This window comes from Pristiophorus japonicus, chromosome 10 (genome assembly GCF_044704955.1).
Source record: "Pristiophorus japonicus isolate sPriJap1 chromosome 10, sPriJap1.hap1, whole genome shotgun sequence".
NCBI classification, from domain to species: Eukaryota; Metazoa; Chordata; class Chondrichthyes; family Pristiophoridae; genus Pristiophorus; species Pristiophorus japonicus.
Genome location: NC_091986.1, coordinates 49,552,275 through 49,571,602, shown reverse-complemented (window position 1 = coordinate 49,571,602; position 19,328 = coordinate 49,552,275). Strand labels below are relative to the sequence as shown.

The 19,328-nt window shown below is 44.6% G+C and overlaps 1 protein-coding gene across 4 annotated transcripts in view; it reads left to right on the top strand.

The window, feature by feature from the left end:
• The window catches only part of ankrd10a (ankyrin repeat domain 10a), an 80,068-nt gene that overhangs the window by 47,087 nt on the left and 13,653 nt on the right, over nt 1-19,328 (top strand). For 3 of the 4 annotated variants that reach the window (XM_070891807.1, XM_070891808.1, XM_070891809.1), the window contains exon 4: nt 12,477-12,721. In XM_070891807.1, the coding sequence (XP_070747908.1) occupies nt 12,477-12,721 (245 nt within the window). Of the gene's footprint in view, nt 1-12,476; nt 12,722-17,040; nt 17,311-19,328 lie in introns of those variants that run through there. The other variant, XM_070891810.1, reaches the window with a different exon arrangement.

Genomic DNA, 19,328 nt, shown 5'->3' with positions numbered 1-19,328 from the left:
AGTAAAGCTGGAATTAGAAAGCAAAAATAAAGATGAGTTTGAAGGACAGAGGAAACGAGCAGGAAAAAAAGTTTAAAAAACCCAAATGTAAAGGCTCTTTGTCTAAATGCACGTAGCATTTGTAACAACATAGATGAATTGACAGCACAAATAGATACAAATGGGTATGATCTGATAGCCATTTCAGAGACATAGTTGCAAGGTGACCAGGACGGGGAACTAAATATTATGGGATATTTGACAATTCGGAAGGACAGATAGGAAGGAAAAGGAGGTGGGGTAGCTCTATTGATAAAGGATGGAATCACTGCAATAGTGAGAAATGATATTGGCTCAAATTATCAGGATGTTGAAACAGTTTGGGTGGAGATAAGGAATAATAAGGGGAAAAAGTCACTGGTGGCCTCGAACAGTAGCAATTCTGTTCGTCGGCGTATAAACCAAGAAATAGTGGGGGCTTGTAAAAAGGGAACAGCAATAATCATGGGCGATTTTAACCTCCATATTGATTGGACAAATCAAATTGGTCAGGTAGCCTTGAGCAAGAGTTCAGAGAGTGTATAAGGGACGGGTTCCTTGAGCAGTATGTAACGGAACCAACCAGAAGGCAGGCTATCTTAGATCTGGTCCTGTGTAATGAGACAGGATTAATAAACAATCTCCTAGTAAAGGATCCCCTTGGAATGAGTGATCATAGCATGGTTGAATTTCAAATTCATATGGAGGGCGAGAAAGTTGGATCTCAAACCAGCGTACTAAGCTTAAATACAAATAAGACACAAATAACCTTCCGGAAATACTAGGGGACCGAGGGTCGAACAAGAAGGAGGAACTGAAGGAAATCCTTATTAGTTAGGAAATTGTGTTAGGGAAATTGATGGGATTGAAGGCCAATAAATCCCCAGGGCCTGATGGGCTGCATCCCAGAGTACTTAAGGAAGTGGCCCTAGAAATAGTGGTCATTTTCCAACATTCTGTAGACTCTGGATCAGTTCCTATGGATTGGAGGGTAACTAATGTAACCCCACTTTTTAAAAAAGGAGGGAGAGAGAAAACATGGAATTATAGACCGATTAGCCTGACGTCGGTAGTGGGGAAAATGTTGGAATCAATTATTAATGATGTAATAGCAGCGCATTTGGAAAGCAGCATAGATTTATGAAAGGGAAATCATGCTTGACAAATCTAATGGAATTTTTTGAGGGTGTAACTAGTACAGTGGACAAGGGAGAATCAGTGGATGTGTATTTGGACTTTCAAAAGGCTTTTGACAAGGTCCCACACAAGAGATTCGTGTGCAAAATTAAAGCACGATATTGGGAGTAATGTATTGACATGGATAGAGAACTGGTTGGCAGACAGGAAGCAAAGAGTAGGAATAAACTGGTCCTTTTCAGAATGGCAGGCAGTGACTAGTGGGGTACCGCAAGGTTCAATGCTGGTATCCCAGCTATTTACAATTTACATTAATGATTTAGACGAAGGAATTGAATGTAATATCTCCAAGTTTGCAGATGACACTAAGCTGGGTGGCAGAGTGAGCTGTGAGGAGGATGCTAAGAGGCTGCAGGGTGACTTGGACAGGTTAGGTGAGTGGGCAAATGCATGGCAGATGCCGTATAATGCATATAAATGTGAGGTTATCCACTTTGGTGGCAAAAACAGGAAGGCAGAATATTATCTGAATGGTGACAGATTAGGAAAAGGGGAGGTGCAATGAGACCTGGGTGTCATGGTACATCAGTCATTGAAGGTTGGCATGCAGGTACAGGAGGCGGTGAAGAAGGCAAATGGCATGTTGGCCTTCATAGTGAGAGGATTTGAGTATAGGAGTAGGGAGGCCTTACTGCAGTTGTACAGAGCCTTGGTGAGGCCACACCTTGAATATTGTGTACAGTTTTGGTCTCCTAATCTGAGGGAGGACGTTCTTGCTACTGAGGGAGTGCAGCGAAGGTTCACCAAACTGATTCCCGGGATGGCAGGACTGACATATGAAGGAAGACTGGATCGACTATGCTTATATTCACTGGAATTTAGAAGAATGAGAGGGGATCTCATAGAAACATATAAAATTCTGACAGGTTAGATGAAGGAAGAATGTGCCCGATGTTGGGGAAGTCCAGAACCAGGGGTCACAGTCTAAGGATAAGGAGTAAGCCATTTGGGACCGAGATGAGGAGAAACTTCTTCACTCAGAGAATTGTGAACCTGTGGAATTCTCTACCACAGAAAGTTGTTGAGGGCAGTTTGTTAGATATATTCAAAAGGGAGTTAGATGTGGCCCTTATGGCTAAAGGGATCAAGGGGTATGGAGAGAAAGCAGGAATGGGGTACTGAAGTTGCATGATCAGCCATGATCATATTGAATGTTGGTGCAGGCTCGAAGGGCCGAATGGACTACTTCTGCACCTATTTTCTAAGTTTCTAAATAAAGGAGACTACAAAGGTATGAGGGCAGAGTTGGCTAAAGTGGACTGGTAAAATAAGATTAAAGTGTAAGACGATTGATGAACAGTGGCGTACATTTAAGGAGATATTTCATAACTCTTAAGAAAAATATATTCCAGTGAGGAGAAAAGGGTGTAAAAGAAAAAAATAGCCATCCGTGACTAACTAAAGAAATAAAGGATGGTATCCAATTAAAAAACAAGGGCATACAAAGTGGCCAAAACTAGTGGGAGGACAGAAGATTAGGAAGCTTTTAAATGCCAGCAAAGAATGACTAAAAAAATGATTAAGAAAGGGAAGATAACTAGCACGAAATATAAAAACAGATAGCATGAATTTCTATAGGTATATAAAAAGGAAAAGAGTGGCTAAAGTAAATGTTGGTCCCTTAGAGGGCGAGACCGGGGAATTGGTGATGGGGAACATGGAGATGGCAGAAACTCTGAACAAATATTATGCATCAGTCTTTAAGGTAGAGGACACTAAGAATATCCCAACAGTGGATAGTCAAGGGGCTATAGGGAGGGGAGGAACGTAACACAATCACAAAGGAGGTGGTACTCAGTAAGATAATGGGACTAAAGGCGGCTAAAACCCCTGGACCTGATGGCGTGCATCCTAGGGTCTTAAGAGAAGTAGCGGCAAGAATAGTGGATGCATTGGTTGTAATTTACCAAAATTCCCTGGATTCTGGGGAGCAGATTGGAAAACTGCAAATGTAACGCCCCTATTTAAAAAAGGAGGCAGACAAAAAGCAGGAAACTATAGACCAGTTAGCCAAACATCTGTGGTTGGGAAAATGTTGGAGTCCATTATTAAAGAAGCAGTAGCAGGACATTTGGAAAAACATAACTAAGTCAGGCAGAGTTGGCATGAATTTATGTAGGGGAAGTCATGTTTGATAAACTTGCTGGAATTATTTGAGGATGTAATAAACAGGGGATAAAGGGGAACCAGGGATGTGGTGTATTTGGACTTCCAGAAGGCATTTGATAAGGTGCTACATTAAAGGTTACTGCACAAGATAAAAGTACACGGTGTTGGGGGTAATATATTAGCATAGATAGAGGATTGGTTAACTAACAGAAAACAGAATCGGGATAAATGGTTCATTCTTGGATTGGCAATCAGTAACTAATGGAGTGCCGCAGGGATCAGTGCTGGGACCCCAACTATTTATAATTTATATTAACGATTTGGAAGAGGGGACCGAGTATAATGTAGCCAAGTTTGCTGACGATACAAAGATGGGAGGTAAAGCAATGTGTGAGGAGGACACAAACAACCTGCAAAAGGACATAGACAGGCTAAGTGAGTGGGCAAAAATTTGGCAGATGGCGTATAATGTAAAGTGTGAGGTTATGCACTTTGACAGAAAAAAATCAAAGAGCAAGTTATTATTTAAATGGAGAAAAATAGCAAAGTGCTGCAGTACAGCGGGACATGGGGGTCCTGGTGCATGAAACACAAAAGGTTAGTATGCAAGTACAACTAATGATCAGAAAGGCCAATGGAATCTTGGCCTTTATTGCAAAGGAGATGAAGTATAAAAACAGAGAAGTCTTGCTGCAGTTGTACAGGGTATTAGTGAGGCCACACCTGGAATACTGTGTACAGTTTTGGTTTCCATATTTAAGAAAGGATATACTTGCTTTGGAGGCAGTTCAGAGAATGTTCACTAGGTTGATTCTGGAGATGAAGGGGTTGACTTATGAGGAAAAGTTGAGTAGGTTGTGCCTCTATTCATTTAAATTCAGAAGAATGAGAGGTAATCTTATGTTTCAATAAGATTATGAGGGGGCTTGACAAGGTGAATGCAGAGAGGATATTTCCACTGATAGGAGAGACTAGAACTAGGGGGCATAATCTTAGAATAAGGGGGGAGCCCATTTAAGACTGAGATGAGGAGGAATTTCTTCTCATAGTTGTAAATCTGTGGAATTTGCTGCCTCAGAGCTGTGGAAGCTGAGTCATTGAATAAATTTAAGACAGAGATAGACAGTTTCTTAACTAATAAGGGGTTATAGGGAGCGGACAGGGTAGTGGACCTGAGTCCATGATCGGATCAGCCATGATCGTATTAAATGGTGGAGCAGGCTCGAGGGTATGGCCTTCTCCTGCTCCTATTTCTTATGCTCTCATAAGAGAAGGTAATCGTTGGCAGTGTTTGTAGGAGTGTTCCCATGGACCAATGCTCCCAACATATTGCCCCTTGTCTATCATTGCCCATTTACCAATTGCTGCTGGCTTTTGTTTCCAACACGCTGTTCTTCTGTTAAATCTGTTGCCTTCAAAGAGATCCGAGCATATCTACAGCCTCTCCAATGTGGCTAAAGTTTCCCCACGTTTCTGGTTCTGTTTTAGGTTCTTGAAATGTTTCTTCCTCCTGTTAATGGGTGGCTGTACAATATAACTTTGGTCAGTCATTCACCCGACATGCAGACAGTGTGGAGGCCACTGGAATTATGCCTGTTTAACCATGACTGACCTTGGTGGTCTTTCATCCCACTAAAGTTTCATGGGTTTATACTGCACACTAAAGCTTTCTAGCTACTTCAGATGTTGAAGAAATGTCTCGGATTTCAAACCTTATTAAAGTGAGGGAGCATGCCAAGTACATAAAACTGTTTGTGGCATTTACTGTTGTGTCCTTATCATGATCTTGGATTGATTATGGTTGGTTTTGCATAGCCTGTGCATAACTTTGTCTCCTTTAAGCTGGTCACCCCATAACAATAGGCCAATTGCTAACCTCCTGTCAATCAGCATCACTAACCACATGCAATCAGCTCCGCTGGGCAGGCCACATAGTTCGCATGCCTGACACAAGACTCCCAAAGCAAGCGCTCTGTTCGGAATTCCTTCATGGCAAACGAGCCAAAGGTGAGCAGAGGAAATGTTTCAAAGACACCCTCAAAGCCTCCTTGATAAACTGCAACATCCCCACCGACACCTGGGAGTTCCTGGCCAGAGACTGCCCTAAGTGGAGGAAGTGCATCAGGGAGGGCGTTGAGCACCTACAGTCTCATCGCCGGGAGCTTGCAGAAACCAAGCGCAGGCAGCGGAAAGAGCGTGTGGCAAACCAGTCCCACCCACCCCTTCCCTCAACGACTATCTGTCCCACCTGTGACAGGGACTGTGGTTCTCCTATTGGACTGTTCAGTCACCTAAGAACTCATTTTTAGAGTGGAAGCAAGTCTTCCTCGATTTCGAGGGACTGCCTATGATGATGATGTTGCACAGTGACCAGCGAATTAAAGTTCACTAATGACGTGTGGCGTTATATTTATTACCTTTGATCTGGTGGGGTTGCAAATATACTATTCGTCCAGAATCACGCCGATACCTCTTCACATCTGTCCTGACATCGCTGCGAGTGGTTCCCACAGCCTTGCTTCACACCGGGTGTGTTGCCGTCACCAGTTACTGTCCCCATCACACTGTTGTGACTTGTGTTAATGAGCTTATTGGGAATGGCCAAACTTGCTCACCAGCTTCCAGAGTCCTTAGCTGACGGCACCGGGGGCCCATCAATAAACGCTGAATACGGCAGTTGATGTTATCTTCGACCTTTGTACATCTGTTGGGCCATGAACTGTCCTAAGCTTTGCACAAAAGAACCCATGTTGTTCAAGCAGTAAATCAGCCGCAAGGTTTACCGAAAGTTGGTTACATTTCGGTTTCGTCCCTCACGGTGAGGAGAAAATAGACGTAATTTTTTAATTACTTTCACGTATGAATGGGAACATCTAATGTGTCTTGGAGATCAGATGCTCATCAGTCAGGTGGAAGAGCTGCAAGGTACCTTGTGTAACAGTCACCGTCATGTTTATTGCAAACTGGGTCTTAGCGGCTTTTCATTTGTTGCAAGGCTTTGCACACTCGGTTATGAAAGGTTGTTTGTCGCGGATTTCTCATATTCTAAAGCTGCTTCAGAAGAACAACTGAGAAGTGAGTGGAAATGTTCTTTACAATTAGATAAAATGCCCTTTGTGGGCCAGATTTCCATCTGCTTCTTGCATCTTGTTGCAGTTTGAGATCACAACTTTGCAGACTCGAGTTTTCAGGAGATCAGTGAGGTTTTTGTGATCTCGTTGACCGTTGTTAGCTTTGCACCATTCCAGAAGCACGTGCAGCTTCCTTCAACTTTAGTCAGTTCAGTCTCTTCCGTTGATTGTGTTTCACTCAAGACCACGGTTATTATTTCGCTATCAGATAGGGTTTTTCTTGGCTGCTCAAATCTTTGAGTCTCATCTCGCACCGTTCTACCATTCCAAGCGCTGAGAATGAGCCTTTCTTTATTTTATAACGTTGACTGTGAGGCGATGCCTGCGAGAAACTGGGTGTGAAGCAGGTAATATTTGAGTCGCGTTTTCTCGGCTGCCTTTTTGTCGGCTGCCAGCGATGTTGCTAAATAGAGCTGTTTAGTTCGCCAGGGGTGCTGCTGAATATTAACATTGCTTCATTAGGTTTAACGAGCAATGAACACCCTGTGTGCAAGCCAACTATCACATCTTCCAGTCTCCACTTGCCTTGGGGCTTGATTCCAGATGAGTGTTTGTGTGATGTGCTCACTTGACAGCAGCCGTCTGGTGCCGGTTGTGTGAAGTACTCAAATAACCCACCGATTGCATTGGATTGCCATTGGCTGATGAAAATACCAGCTCATCCACCTACCCGTTCCAAGTGCTCCTCCACCTATCTATCTAAAGCTGCAGGCGCTTCTTGTCCAGTCTCTGCCCTTCTTGCCTTTGTCTCGTGGAGATCCTTCGCCAAGTTCAATGAGGTGGTGTAACCCGGAGTCCAGTTCTACGTTCATCCTGTGACTCTGGGACCCTTGAACACGTCAAGCAGGTTTTACCCAGTTACAGATATTTACAGCAGAGCTTCCTGTCTTCCTCAGGCAGGTCAGTAATCTTGAATGTTTCCAAAGTTAAAGAGAGGTGTAAATAATACTCTTAATTATGACTCCCAAGTGCACCAAATAGTGCTCCAACCAACTTCATATGCACATTGAATTGTCAAATATGAAGCAGCACTGCCACTGATTTCTGTCTTATCAATCCATGAAAGCGGCGGGGGAGGCAATGGGTTAGATTGGGATTTGGATATGGCTGTTGTTGCTCATGTACAGAAATGGATGCCAGTTCTTGCTCCCTTTGATCTGGAAGAGCTGCAGTATTGCCATGGACTCGTCACTGCTTGCCCGTCAGATCGCTTTTGTTTGCCCGACAGTTGTATTTGCAAAAAAAAAGCTTTATCTTTAAAAAAAAAACCTTGCGTAGTGTAGACACACCCAGTTTACAATCTTTATACTTCCTGTTGTCAAATTTGTTGGTATTCTTGTGTCAGCATTTACCACTGTAAATTGTCAATATGTCCCATCAATTTGACGGTCAAGTATCACAATGTAATTGCAGGCTTTGGCCACTTGGTAGCTGTGCTGTGAGATTTCTGAAATCTCCCAAACTTAAATTCATAAACTTAGCATAGGCAACCCCATGAACAATTTACTTTTATTAAAGTGTTTTATTTCATTTTCAGCCTCTACCCAAGAAAACTAGAAGACTAAGCATATTCTACATAGAAATTAAAATAAGGCTGCATCACTTGAATATTATTAGATAAAATTACTTTTCTAATATGTTAGCCTGTAGGATTTTGTTGCTGTTATCCCTGTCCCTGAAACGTGACCAGAAACCAGATGCTCCTCACGCAAGTTTGCACGAATTATGGGATTTGTCGCAGCTTGTCCTGCCGCGACAAATCATTAGCCTCTCTTTATACTGATTTAATCTTCTTAAAAATTGTGGTAGTTTTACACCACATAAAAAATAATGCTTTTCAAGTGCAAAATGCGCATTTTATTTTTTAAAAAGCACCCTAAAATTCTGGTAATAACCAATTTATCCGCTGTAGCGTAATGAGAATCTGGCTTTTAATTCCATTGATTGTTGATTTGTGCGCTTTAGGTGACATTTGACTGATTTGTAGAATGTAGGGCAATGATTGAGTAAAGGGAAATCATTCCTAAGGGCTCAAAAGTTAAGTGAAGCCCAGGAGCAAACAGCCAACTTAATAGCACGAATGTTCCAGGCGTCTGAGAGCAAACTTAGCTTTACTGATACACGGGGCTTATAGATATTGAAAAGTGAATTTTATTCACTACTACACTTTTTAATTCCAACATTACTGCCAGCCAAACTCACCTCTTCTCGTCCAAATGAAATTTGAGGACTGACAGTTCCTATTTCAACAAGAAGTAACTACTTACAGTTTTAACATGGCGAATATCATACTGTGATTTCCATGGGGTGGGTGTGAATTAATTGCCGAGCAGGAATTGGGTGAAGAGTTGCTGAGGTGACTAAAGGCATGCGCAAAGAGGTGTGTGTTGTGGAGGCTTATTAAGGTGAAGAAAGATGAAGTGCGTGATCTTGGGAAAGAATGCTGGAGTGTGGGGTCCTGAAGGCTGTACAGGGAGCATGGGGTGAGGAGGGAGTGCAGGACAACGGGTGATGCGCAATAATCCAGACTGATAAGCATGGAGGGTGTAAATGGGATGTGGGGTTCGCATAGGAGTAAGGTGGAATCAGGCTGCAGATGGTTTTCGTGGATGAGGACAAGAATTTTGTAATAAATGCATTGAGGAATGGGGAGCCATTGGAGTTCAGATAGCACAGGGCAGAGAGTGAGCAGGACTTAAGCACAGCATCGGATGCTGGCGGTAGAATTTGGCGGTGGTGCCCCATGTGCTGATGGAACTCGGGAAGTTGATGAGAGCCTGTGGATAAGGGTTTCACTGTTGTGGACGAATCAGACGGGCAGAGGCAGTCCTAGAGATGGACCGGATGTGGTGTTTTGAAGCTTAGCTCTGGGTCAGGGAGCATTGAGATTACACACTATGTGGTTAAGCTCCAGAATGGAATTTAGGATCATGCCGGAGGTAACGGCGTGGGCTTGGGAAGCACGGCCATTGCTGAAGGTGTGCGAGCTGTGCTGAGACATGCTGGACTGGGACCATGAGCGGTGGTGCCACAGAGCAGAGGTAGTAGAGGAGGATGGAATGACCAACTGCGTTCAAGGTCAAGGAGGGTGAAGATACTGGAATCACATGGAGTATCGTGGGTGAGTTTGACCCATTGGGACAGAGCCAGACTAAAGGGACTCAAACCTTCCAGGATTAGTGAGGAGTTGGGTGTTGACAATGTGACATGAGAGGAGATTACAAACGGCTGTAACTGGAGAGATGGAGTTGTTAAGTAAGCTCTTTCGGTAGGAGAGTGATTCCAGTTTCGAATGGGGTTTGGGAGAGGATGCGGGCGGAGAACAATATTGGAAAAGTGGAAGCTGTTGATATTATCCGTGAGCTTTTGATCAATGAGTGGTAGTGGACAGTCAGAAGAGGATGTCGGATCTTGTAGAGGAGAAGTGTTTGACGAGGGCCTAGGGAGGAACTGAAGAATATTTGGGGGTAAAGGTTGCGGGGGCTGGGGTTGGGGCAAGTGCTGGGTATTTGGGGCTGGGGTTGGGGCAGGTGGTGGGTATTTTGGGTTAACGAGAGTTGGGGTTGTGTCTGCAAGAGGCAGGAGGCAACTGAGTAAATAGTCTCCATTTTGGATGCAAAGGAATGAATTATTGCACCTGGTGTCGGAGGTGAGTGTGAGTTGGAGAGAGGGGCGTCGGGGGTGAGGTTGGAGAGAGGGGCGTCGGGGCTGAGGTTGGAGAGAGGGGTGTCGGGGTCAGTGAGTTGGAGAGATGGGTGTCGGAGGTGAGTTTGGAGAGGGGTGTTGAGAGTCGGAGGCGAGTGTGAGTTGGAAGGCGGCTGTAAGGAGTGAAGGAAGTAATTTCCTTTGCTATAATGTTAGTATTTGGGAAGAGTACCTTTGAAAAGATACTGTTGTTTAGTCAGAACTTCAGCAATACAGAAATAGTCCAAATTTCTTTCAAAAAAGAAATAACCTTAATTGCTACCAAACCAGGAAATTGCATCAGCAAGACAACAGGCATCTGTGATTTTATTCCCCACCTTTCTCTCAGTGAAGGGACGTGTATAGATGCCTCCCATTCCAAACCTCGTGATGCCAGCTTTGTGCTCCACGGTGTTACTCTGAATGCAGGTTTAAGCCATACTGCTAATTCTTAGAATGTTAGACAGGGTATAAGCTGGGAGGTTGTTTCCCCTGGCTGGAAAGTCTAGAACTAGGGGTCACAGTCTCAGGATAAGGGGTCGGCCATTTAGCACTGAGATGAGGAGAAATTTTTTCACTCAGAGGGTTGTGAATCTTTGGAATTCTCTACCTCAGAGGGGTGTGGATGCTCAGTGGGAAAGTGGAGTTGAGATCGATGATTTTATTAACTGGTGGAGCAGACTCGAGGGGCCATATGGCCTACTCCTGCTCCAATTTCTTATATTCTTATTAAGGCCCTGGTTACAAATCAAGAACAATTCGTGAATCTACTTCAACTACAACTTATATTTAAATAGCGCCTTCAACATAATAAAACGTCCCAAGGGGCTTCACAAGATTGTTATTAAAAAAAATTGATACTGAGCCATATAAGGATATGTTACGGCAGATTATCAAAATCTTGGTCGAAGAGGTAGGTTTTAATGAGTGCCTTAAAGGAGGAAAGAGATGTGGAGAGGTTTAGGGAGGGAGTTCCAGAATGTAGGGACCAGGCAGCTGAAGGCACGGCCGCAAATCGTGGTTCAAAAAGCCAACATAGGCGGAGTTCAGAGGTCGAGGGGATTATAGGGTTGGTGAAGATTCAAGAGATAAGGAGGGGCGAAGGATTTGAAAACAAGGATGAGAATTTTAAAATCAAGGCATTGCTTAACCAGCAAGCACACGGGAGATGGATGAGCGGGATTTGGTGCAAGTTAGCATAGGGGCGGTAGAGTTTTGGATGACCTCAAGTTTATGGAAGGTAGAAATAGGGAGACCGGCCAAGAGTGCTTCAGAATAGTCAAGTATAGAGGTGATAAAGGCATGGATGAGGGTTTCAGCAGCAGATAAGTTGAGGTAAGGGCGGAGATGGGAGATATTACGAAGGTAGAAATGGGCATTCTTAGTGATAGAACAGATATAAGGTAGAAAGCTCAATTTGTGATGAAATATGACACCAAGGTTGTGAACAGACTTGGTCAGCCTCAGACAGTTGTCAGGGCGAGAGATCGAATCAGTGAACCGGAGGCTTCAGTCTTCCCGGTCTTTAATCTTAGTTAAAAGATATTACAAAGTAAGTTAACTCTGATGTGCAACTATCTAAACGTCACCTGGTGAATGAGGCACCTGGAGGGCTCAACACTTCTCTTATTGATGTTTCCAGTTTTGAAAGCAATTAACATCCACTGATTTTGATGAGTTTCACGCAGAATCAAACCTGAATGGATGGGTAGTCGTGATTCAGGAAAAATAAGTTTGCTGCAGAAAAAAAAATGATAGAAAAGCAAAATGCAAAGAGATAATAGAGAATCGTTTAAGGCACTTCAGTTAGAAGTGGTTTAAAATATATGTTTCATTGTAACAATCGTTGTATTGGAGTTGATGAACTATTCAGTGTCATTGGTGTGAGAAGCAAAATAACCAGCCCAGGGAGAAGTAAATTGGCGAGAGTTTTAAAGTTAACCCTAATCCATTTAATCGCCATGGAAGATCAGTAACAAATATTTGAGATGAGTGAGGACATTAAAACAAAGTTCTGTAGTTTTGTGTGAAACTTCTTTTAAAAAATATATATATAATGCTGCTCGTGATTCGCTACTTCAGTTTCACATTCCCAAGCTTGACTAATATTTGCAAATCGAGTCAGTTCCCAGGAAAATCAAACGTGTAAATGCTACAATAATACTCATGCCTATACTGTTGTTAGCAGATTACTTTAATATATTTATTGTAATGCAATTTTTCATATCGCCTTCAACAAAATACCCGAACTAATCTTTCCCACATGTCCAGATCTTTCCTGTGTGTGAAGTGTTGTGATAAGGTGGAGTGTAATTGTTGCAATGTTCCTTTGTACAGTTTAAGGAATGCTAATGGCTTGACAGCAGCTGAGCTTGCTCTTGCTCAGGGGTTCCGTGAATGCTCCCAGTTCCTGTGCAGTGTGCAGAACCATCAGCTGAATGGTTTCTACACCAGTGGCATCGCCAGCGGTCTTTACCGGAATAATTTGGTCACGGATGGTCTAAATGGCTACTCGGGAACCAACCGCAAGAGAAGCCACGAGGAATCTGAGCACGGTGGAATCAAGAAGCCCAGAACTGACGGTAAGCACTTTGTGCCGTAAGGCATTTTATTCCTTCCAATTTATTTTGCATTTGTACGGTCATCCCATGAACCTTGTAATTGTGCGAATAAGGAAAGAATCAAAGATTGCCCAACCTTTGTTGGTACACTTAAAACCTTTTAATCATAGAATCTCACAGCACAGAAGGAGGCCATTCAGCCCATTGTGCCTGTGCCTGCTCTCTGGTAGAACCAAACAATTAGTCCCACTCCCCCTGCTATTTCCCCACAGCCCTGTAAATCTTTCTCCTTCAAGTATTTATCCAATTCCCTTTTGAAAGTTACTATTGAATCTGCTTCCACCGCCCTTTCAGGCAGCGTATTCCAGATCACAACTCAGTGATCCCATAAGTAGCAGTAGTAGATTTAACAGCTAAAACCCCGGTCTGAAATTAAAGGAAAATTTTAAGGAAGGCTTAAATTAATTCACGATTTAAGTTATAAATCTGCATTTTACGCAGAGGTTTGATTCAGGAGTGGCTGTTTGGTCCTTCATGCCTGGCCTCAATTATGTCCCATCTCGGGGTTGAATTTACACTGTCCCATTTTCCTGCTGTTTCCCTGCGCTAATTTATATTAGTTCGGGAACCATCTGGTGCCTTTTGTAATGGATTTAGAATCAGTCACTACTGTGACCTTGCATTCAACATTTCAATCACTGCTTGAAGAGGTTTCCTATATCATGGCCTTGTGTTTCTGATTTAACTTGCTATAGAAATAGTCTATCTGTTAATCTGCTAGATCCTTTGACTACCTCACCCCCCCCACCCTCACGTTTTTCTCAGTTCAATAGAATACAGTCTTTGTTTCTTCAGCTGTTTCCCCCGTCACCCAGACCCTCAACCCTGGTATCAACCTGGTGAATCTGCACTGCGCTATATCCAGGATAATTAGACCCTCCTGTGGGGAGGAGCCCAAACTCTACACAGGATTCCAGAAGTGACATCTCCATTGTTCTGTGCAGTCACCACCTACTTTGTTTGTATTCAGTCCCTTTCAATATGAAGTCTAAATCCTGATTGGCTTATTAATGGTGTTTTGATCTGTGTATCCACTTCTAAGCTTAATATATCTGCCCCTCTAGCCCTCTTTGCCTCTCATGTTGAGAAATTTATAATTTCAGTTGCAGTTCCAATTTATCACTCCCTTCCCATCCATCCCTTTTTCTCTCCATCCCTTTCTCTCTCCCTCATCCCATCCTACCCTCTTTCTCTCCCCCTCCCTCCTACCCTTTCTCTTTCTTACCCTCTCCGCTTGCTCGCTCTCTCCCTCCCTCTCCGCTCGCGCTCTCCCTCCCTCTCCGCTCGCTCTCTCCCTCCCTCTCCGCTCGCTTGCTCTCTCTCTCTCCCCCTCCCTCTCCGCGCGCTCTCTTACCCCCCCCCCGCTCTCTCTCTCTCTCCCCCCCGACCCCTCTCCGCTCTCTCTCTCCCTCTCTCTCTCTCCCCCCGCCCCCTCTCCGCTCTCTCTCTCTCTCTCTCTCTCTCTCTCTCTCCCCATCCCCTCCGCTCTCTCTCTCTCTCTCTCTCCCCCTCCCCTCCGCTCTCTCTCTCTCTCTCTCCCCCTCCCCTCCGCTCTCTCTCTCTCTCTCTCTCTCTCTCTCTCCCCCTCCCTCTCCGCTCGCTCTCTCTCTCCCCTTCTCTCCTCCTTCTCTCTCTCTCTCTCTCTCCCCCTCCCCTCCGCTCTCTCTCTCTCTCTCCCCCTCCCCTCCGCGCTCTCTCTCTCTCTCTCTCTCTCTCTCTCTCTCTCTCTCTCTCCCTCCCTCTCCCCCTCCCTCTCCCTCTCCCCCTTCGCGGTCTCTCTCCCCCCCCCCCCCCTCCCTCTCCACTCTCTCTCTCTCTCTCTCGCTCGCTCTCCCCCTCCCTCTTATGCTCTCTCCCTTCCTCCCCCACTTGTTCTCTTCCTCCTCTTCTCCTGCTCCCCTTTTCATAGCCCTCCCCCCGCCCCCCGCAATCCCAACTCTCTAGTGTTAGCTGCTTTGGGTTATTTCCACCCTTTGCTGCACCATGTCTCATTTTAACAATAGTGAACATTTTGTGACTTCGGTGTCATCAGCATTCCTATTTTGAGTCTGACTTTCCTTCCCTGCCCCTTGCCCCAGGCAAAGTTACTTTATTAAATGGCCCAATGCCCAGTCCTTTGCTTCTGTGCACAGTCGACCCGATCGCTGGGGCCGGGGACCCGATCGCTGGGGCCGGGGACCCGATCGCTGGGGCCGGGGACCCGATCCCTGGCGACCCGATCGCTGGGTCCTCCCTTGGTATTTGCTGGGAGTGTCCGGTAATGAGCAAGATCCTAATGTCGGATTTGTTTTCAATTTTTAAACCAATAACCACATGGCCGTGACACATCAGCCATCAGCCATCAGCCCCCCCCCCCCCCCGGCCCCTTTAACCCAGATATGGACATGTTTCCATTTCGTTTCCCCCTGACACTTTTCAGCAGTTTTTCAGCACACTGCAGTAAGTCAGTTGAGGATTACTATATAAGCAGGCTTTCTCTAAACTTGCCATTTTATTTACGTACACAGTGCAGCATGTAAATCCGCAGAGTGCTTCTGCCCTGTGAATGTGTTTCCTGTATATATGTGAGAGAATCGCTCCTTCGTAACCTGACAGAATCTCCTTTTAATGAGGTTAAATTCATAGAGTTTGGTGCAGGCCTCACTGGAAATAGAACCTGTTGGACAGTAGGTTACAGGGGTACCACGAGGCTTGAGGTCTGATTCTCCTATAGGACACTGAAGTAAATTGCTATTTAGGAAACGGGTCTGTTCCGTGCAGCATAGGGCAAATCAGCTTCCGTTTTAGGAGACAGTAGGTGGCATTACTGGGGTATTTTTTGCAGCTTTATTGTCAGGTGTCTTGCTGTGACCTTGTGCTGTGCAGAATCTGGGTGAGGACACCTCAAACCTGTTTCAAGTCAACCATCAGTCTGACTGGATTGAAGCCCTTGTGTAGAGCTGAAGGGTAGAAATAGTTGGTGCACACTGCTGCCTTTCTTTTTCATTGGTCACAACTGAATGGTAACCAATAGATGACATTTTAGCATCAAAGAGTCGATAGTTCAGTAGCAACCCTCCCCACAGAAAGTCGAGCACAGCGTCCCATCGCACCCGAAGTCCTCAGCATGCCCAGTGTGAGCACTGAGCACCCAGTGAGGCCGTTCTCCAGCACAAGTCGAGCCCGAAGCTCACCAACCCATCCACAACTTCCAATGCCCACCCCTTCGTGTGGCTAGAGTGCTTGAGAGCTCTGGACACACGGGGCTGACCACCTTTGCCCCCACTCCCTCCCTCCCTGGCAATGGTGCCCTGACCAATCCCGGCACTCCCCATGCAGTCACCTCCCCTCTGTTTCCCTGCAAGCAGCAGCCCTTTACTGGTTGCTGGTTTCCTCACAAGACACTTGCTTATAGTGCCAATCTCGCAGTCGATGAGTTGGCCAGAGATGGCTCTTTCACGCTAGTGGTGGCCTGCCAGTATTGTCCCGCCGCCCCCCCCCCCCCCACTTTGTTCCACGTGACATATGTTATGAAGTTGCCACATGGGGTGAGAGGTTACAGTCGCCACCACTTGCACCATCCGTGCTAATCCCAGACAGCCGCCTATATATGGAAAATGCCACGAACCATCGGCAATTACCATAGGCGTCAATCACCAAATGCTTTCGGGTATTTGACAGCTTTTGGACTGTTGTTGTGATTAATTTTCATGGTTATCTTTTTGTTGATCATTTTCCATCTTTTAAATGCGATGCAGTGTTTTACACTGGGGTAGTTTAAAGTTGCTCCTATGTTGGTGCAGTGTCTACAATAGTCGCAACTCAAACCAAACAGCAAGTATTTAAAACAGCAGCAAGATACTGTGGACGCTGGAAATTTAGATACACTTTTCATCTTTTCGGAAGTGAATAAGTAATCGTAGAGCCATTGGAGTGGTTGTAACTTATTTTAAATATAAATTATTAAGCAAAGGTGCACGGAGTGCTTGCATTGGAAAAGATATTGGGAATTAATGGGTCACTGTGAGTGGCATACTGTGTGACATACCCGGTGTGACTGTCGGAGAAACACGGCACGCTCTGTCAGTGTGACTGTCGGAGAGACTACACTGGTATCACAAACTCGCAAAGTGGCCGTTTAACATGCGAGGCGTGTGTATTTTGTGAATTTATAGTTCTCATCACATTTCAGCAGAGCCGTTTGCCGCACCGAAAGTAGATCCATATATGACAGGCTGATGTCATATACTTAAACATGCAAATATGCATGTGTGCTTACGGCAGATTCCTCCTTCTCACAGCTCTGGGCTTTCATGACTTCGGAATGGCAGCAGGCGGCATCACCGAGGACAACCTCGAAAGCATTTACACAGAATTCAAGCCTCCAGCCATTTCAGGTGGGGCTGGAGGATTCCCAGCCAAGTGCGACAACAATCCGATCAAAGTGGACCACACAGCTCAGGAGGTTGTGTCTCTTCGAGGCCAGGAATTTGACGTCTTCACTGTCTCTCCCATGCAGACCCCATGTCGCTGTATAAATAAATATGCGTATGATTTTTGACATTTTCAAATTACAAAGTCTGTTTTTTGGACTGTGATTCATGAACTAGGCCGAAGCTCTCTCGAAATCCATACCCACCTCTACTCAAACCGCAATAAATGAGGGTTTTTAAACAAAAAAGCACCTTCTCCGAATATTTACCGCCTGGCATCGGACGGCCTGTCTAATATCGACACTCTTGACTGTTTTACTGACATGATTGAACTTCAAAATTGATTAATAAGCTGTGGAGTGCTTTGGGATGTCCTGAGGGTGGTGCTCTATAAATACAAGTTCTTCCTGCATGGCTTATGTGTGCACAGTATCTCAGCACAGGTCTGTTGTATCTCGTTTTTAGTCCCACGTAATGTGCTGTTTATATTCTAGTCAGAGGTGCCATCTTTTGTTAAACTGAGGGCCTCGTCAGTTCTCTCAGGTGGACGGAAAAGATCCATGGCACTATTTCAAAGAAGAACAGGGGAGTCCTGGCCAATATTTATCCCTCAATCAACATCACAAAAACAGCTTATTTGGTCATTGTCACATTGCTGTTTGTGGGAGCTTGCTGTGTGCAAATTGGCTGCCGCATTTCCTACAATACAACAGTGACTACACTTAAAAAAAGTACTTGATTGGCTGTAACGTGCTTTGGGACATCCTAAGGTCGTGAAAGGTGCTGTAGAAATACAAATCTTTTTCTTTTGATAGTTTTCGTACTTTTAGATGGAATATCTAAACACGCTTAGTTTAGTTCCAGTGTTATTTTTAATGAATACTTTTGATACTTTAACTTTTTTGTCTTTATTGCTGGTTTTGTCCCCTCCCCGCCCCAAGGCACTGGCTTTGCTGGGCAATATTTCTGTGAAAGGACCAGCCTGGTACACAAGCCTGGCAGTGTCAGCAAGCTATCCAACCTTGGGAGGCATCACGGCTGAGCCCTCTTTTTTTAAACCCCCCAGTGTTCGTGAACTTGCTGATTCAGCAAGGGATGCTGGATCGTCAAGATATGCCGGATTGCTTGTTTTCCTCTCCGCTCCAAGGCCAGTTATCGTGTCTTCGCCATCACTCTGGCCAAGGACAGCAATGGGCACCATATCTGTGTCCTTCCTGGTCTATCGGACTCGGCTTCCTCCCAAATAAACTCCTAGTGAAGCACGTGATGCTTTGAATATTTAACTACTCTGCGTGCAAAAACCTTGTCAATATTAGTGTTTTATGTATGTGTAAAAATATAATTACATTGATTTGATACTGAAATGATACAAGAGCTTCTCTAGTTACTAATATCACATAGCCTATGTTTGTGTAGTATTAATGTGCAAGATGTCAAGGGCTAGTAATTGAATGCTGTTTAATTGGTGTCCAGGTTTCTGTGCTCTTTCAAACCGCACCTTCGTGTTGTGAGATGGAACTTGCAGGAAGTTTATTGAATTTGAATCAACCGTTCTTTGAATCAACTTCCTGTTTAGCTTTTGTCACTGAATTTGCCACTACTACTGGGGGACACCTCACGTTATAACCACACTTTCCAAGTCTGGCTCTGAGAGCGCATCAAATAGTCTGATCCCTGGCATCTGGCAAAATGCTCATATTCTCTCACCAGGACATTCCAGGTACTTGCCCTTAACTTTAACCAGTAGATTATTATTGGATTCACAAAGATGATTTTAAATAGTTTGGAAAGAGAGCATTGGGACCATTTTGAGGATATAATGAGAAAGGTGGATATATTTCCCAGCTTGAGTTGTTCTGTAGGGTTTCTGTCCCAGACGAATGCACCCTACAAAAACCCAAAGAGAGGGCAAAACCTTGTAGAATTTCAAAGTAAATACAGACTGCCACAATTGGTCACGGATAGGCGATGGATAAAATTATAAAATACACTGTTTATAGAATCTTGTATGTTTAGAAAGTGTAGTTGGGTTTTTGCTTTGCTGTAATTATAAGTCGGTTAAACATCAAATCCTGCACAATTGTGACAGGCGGCTGTCTGGAAATCTTAAACTGATTCAAGGGCCCAGACTTCTAATTTGGGGGAAACCAGAGGCG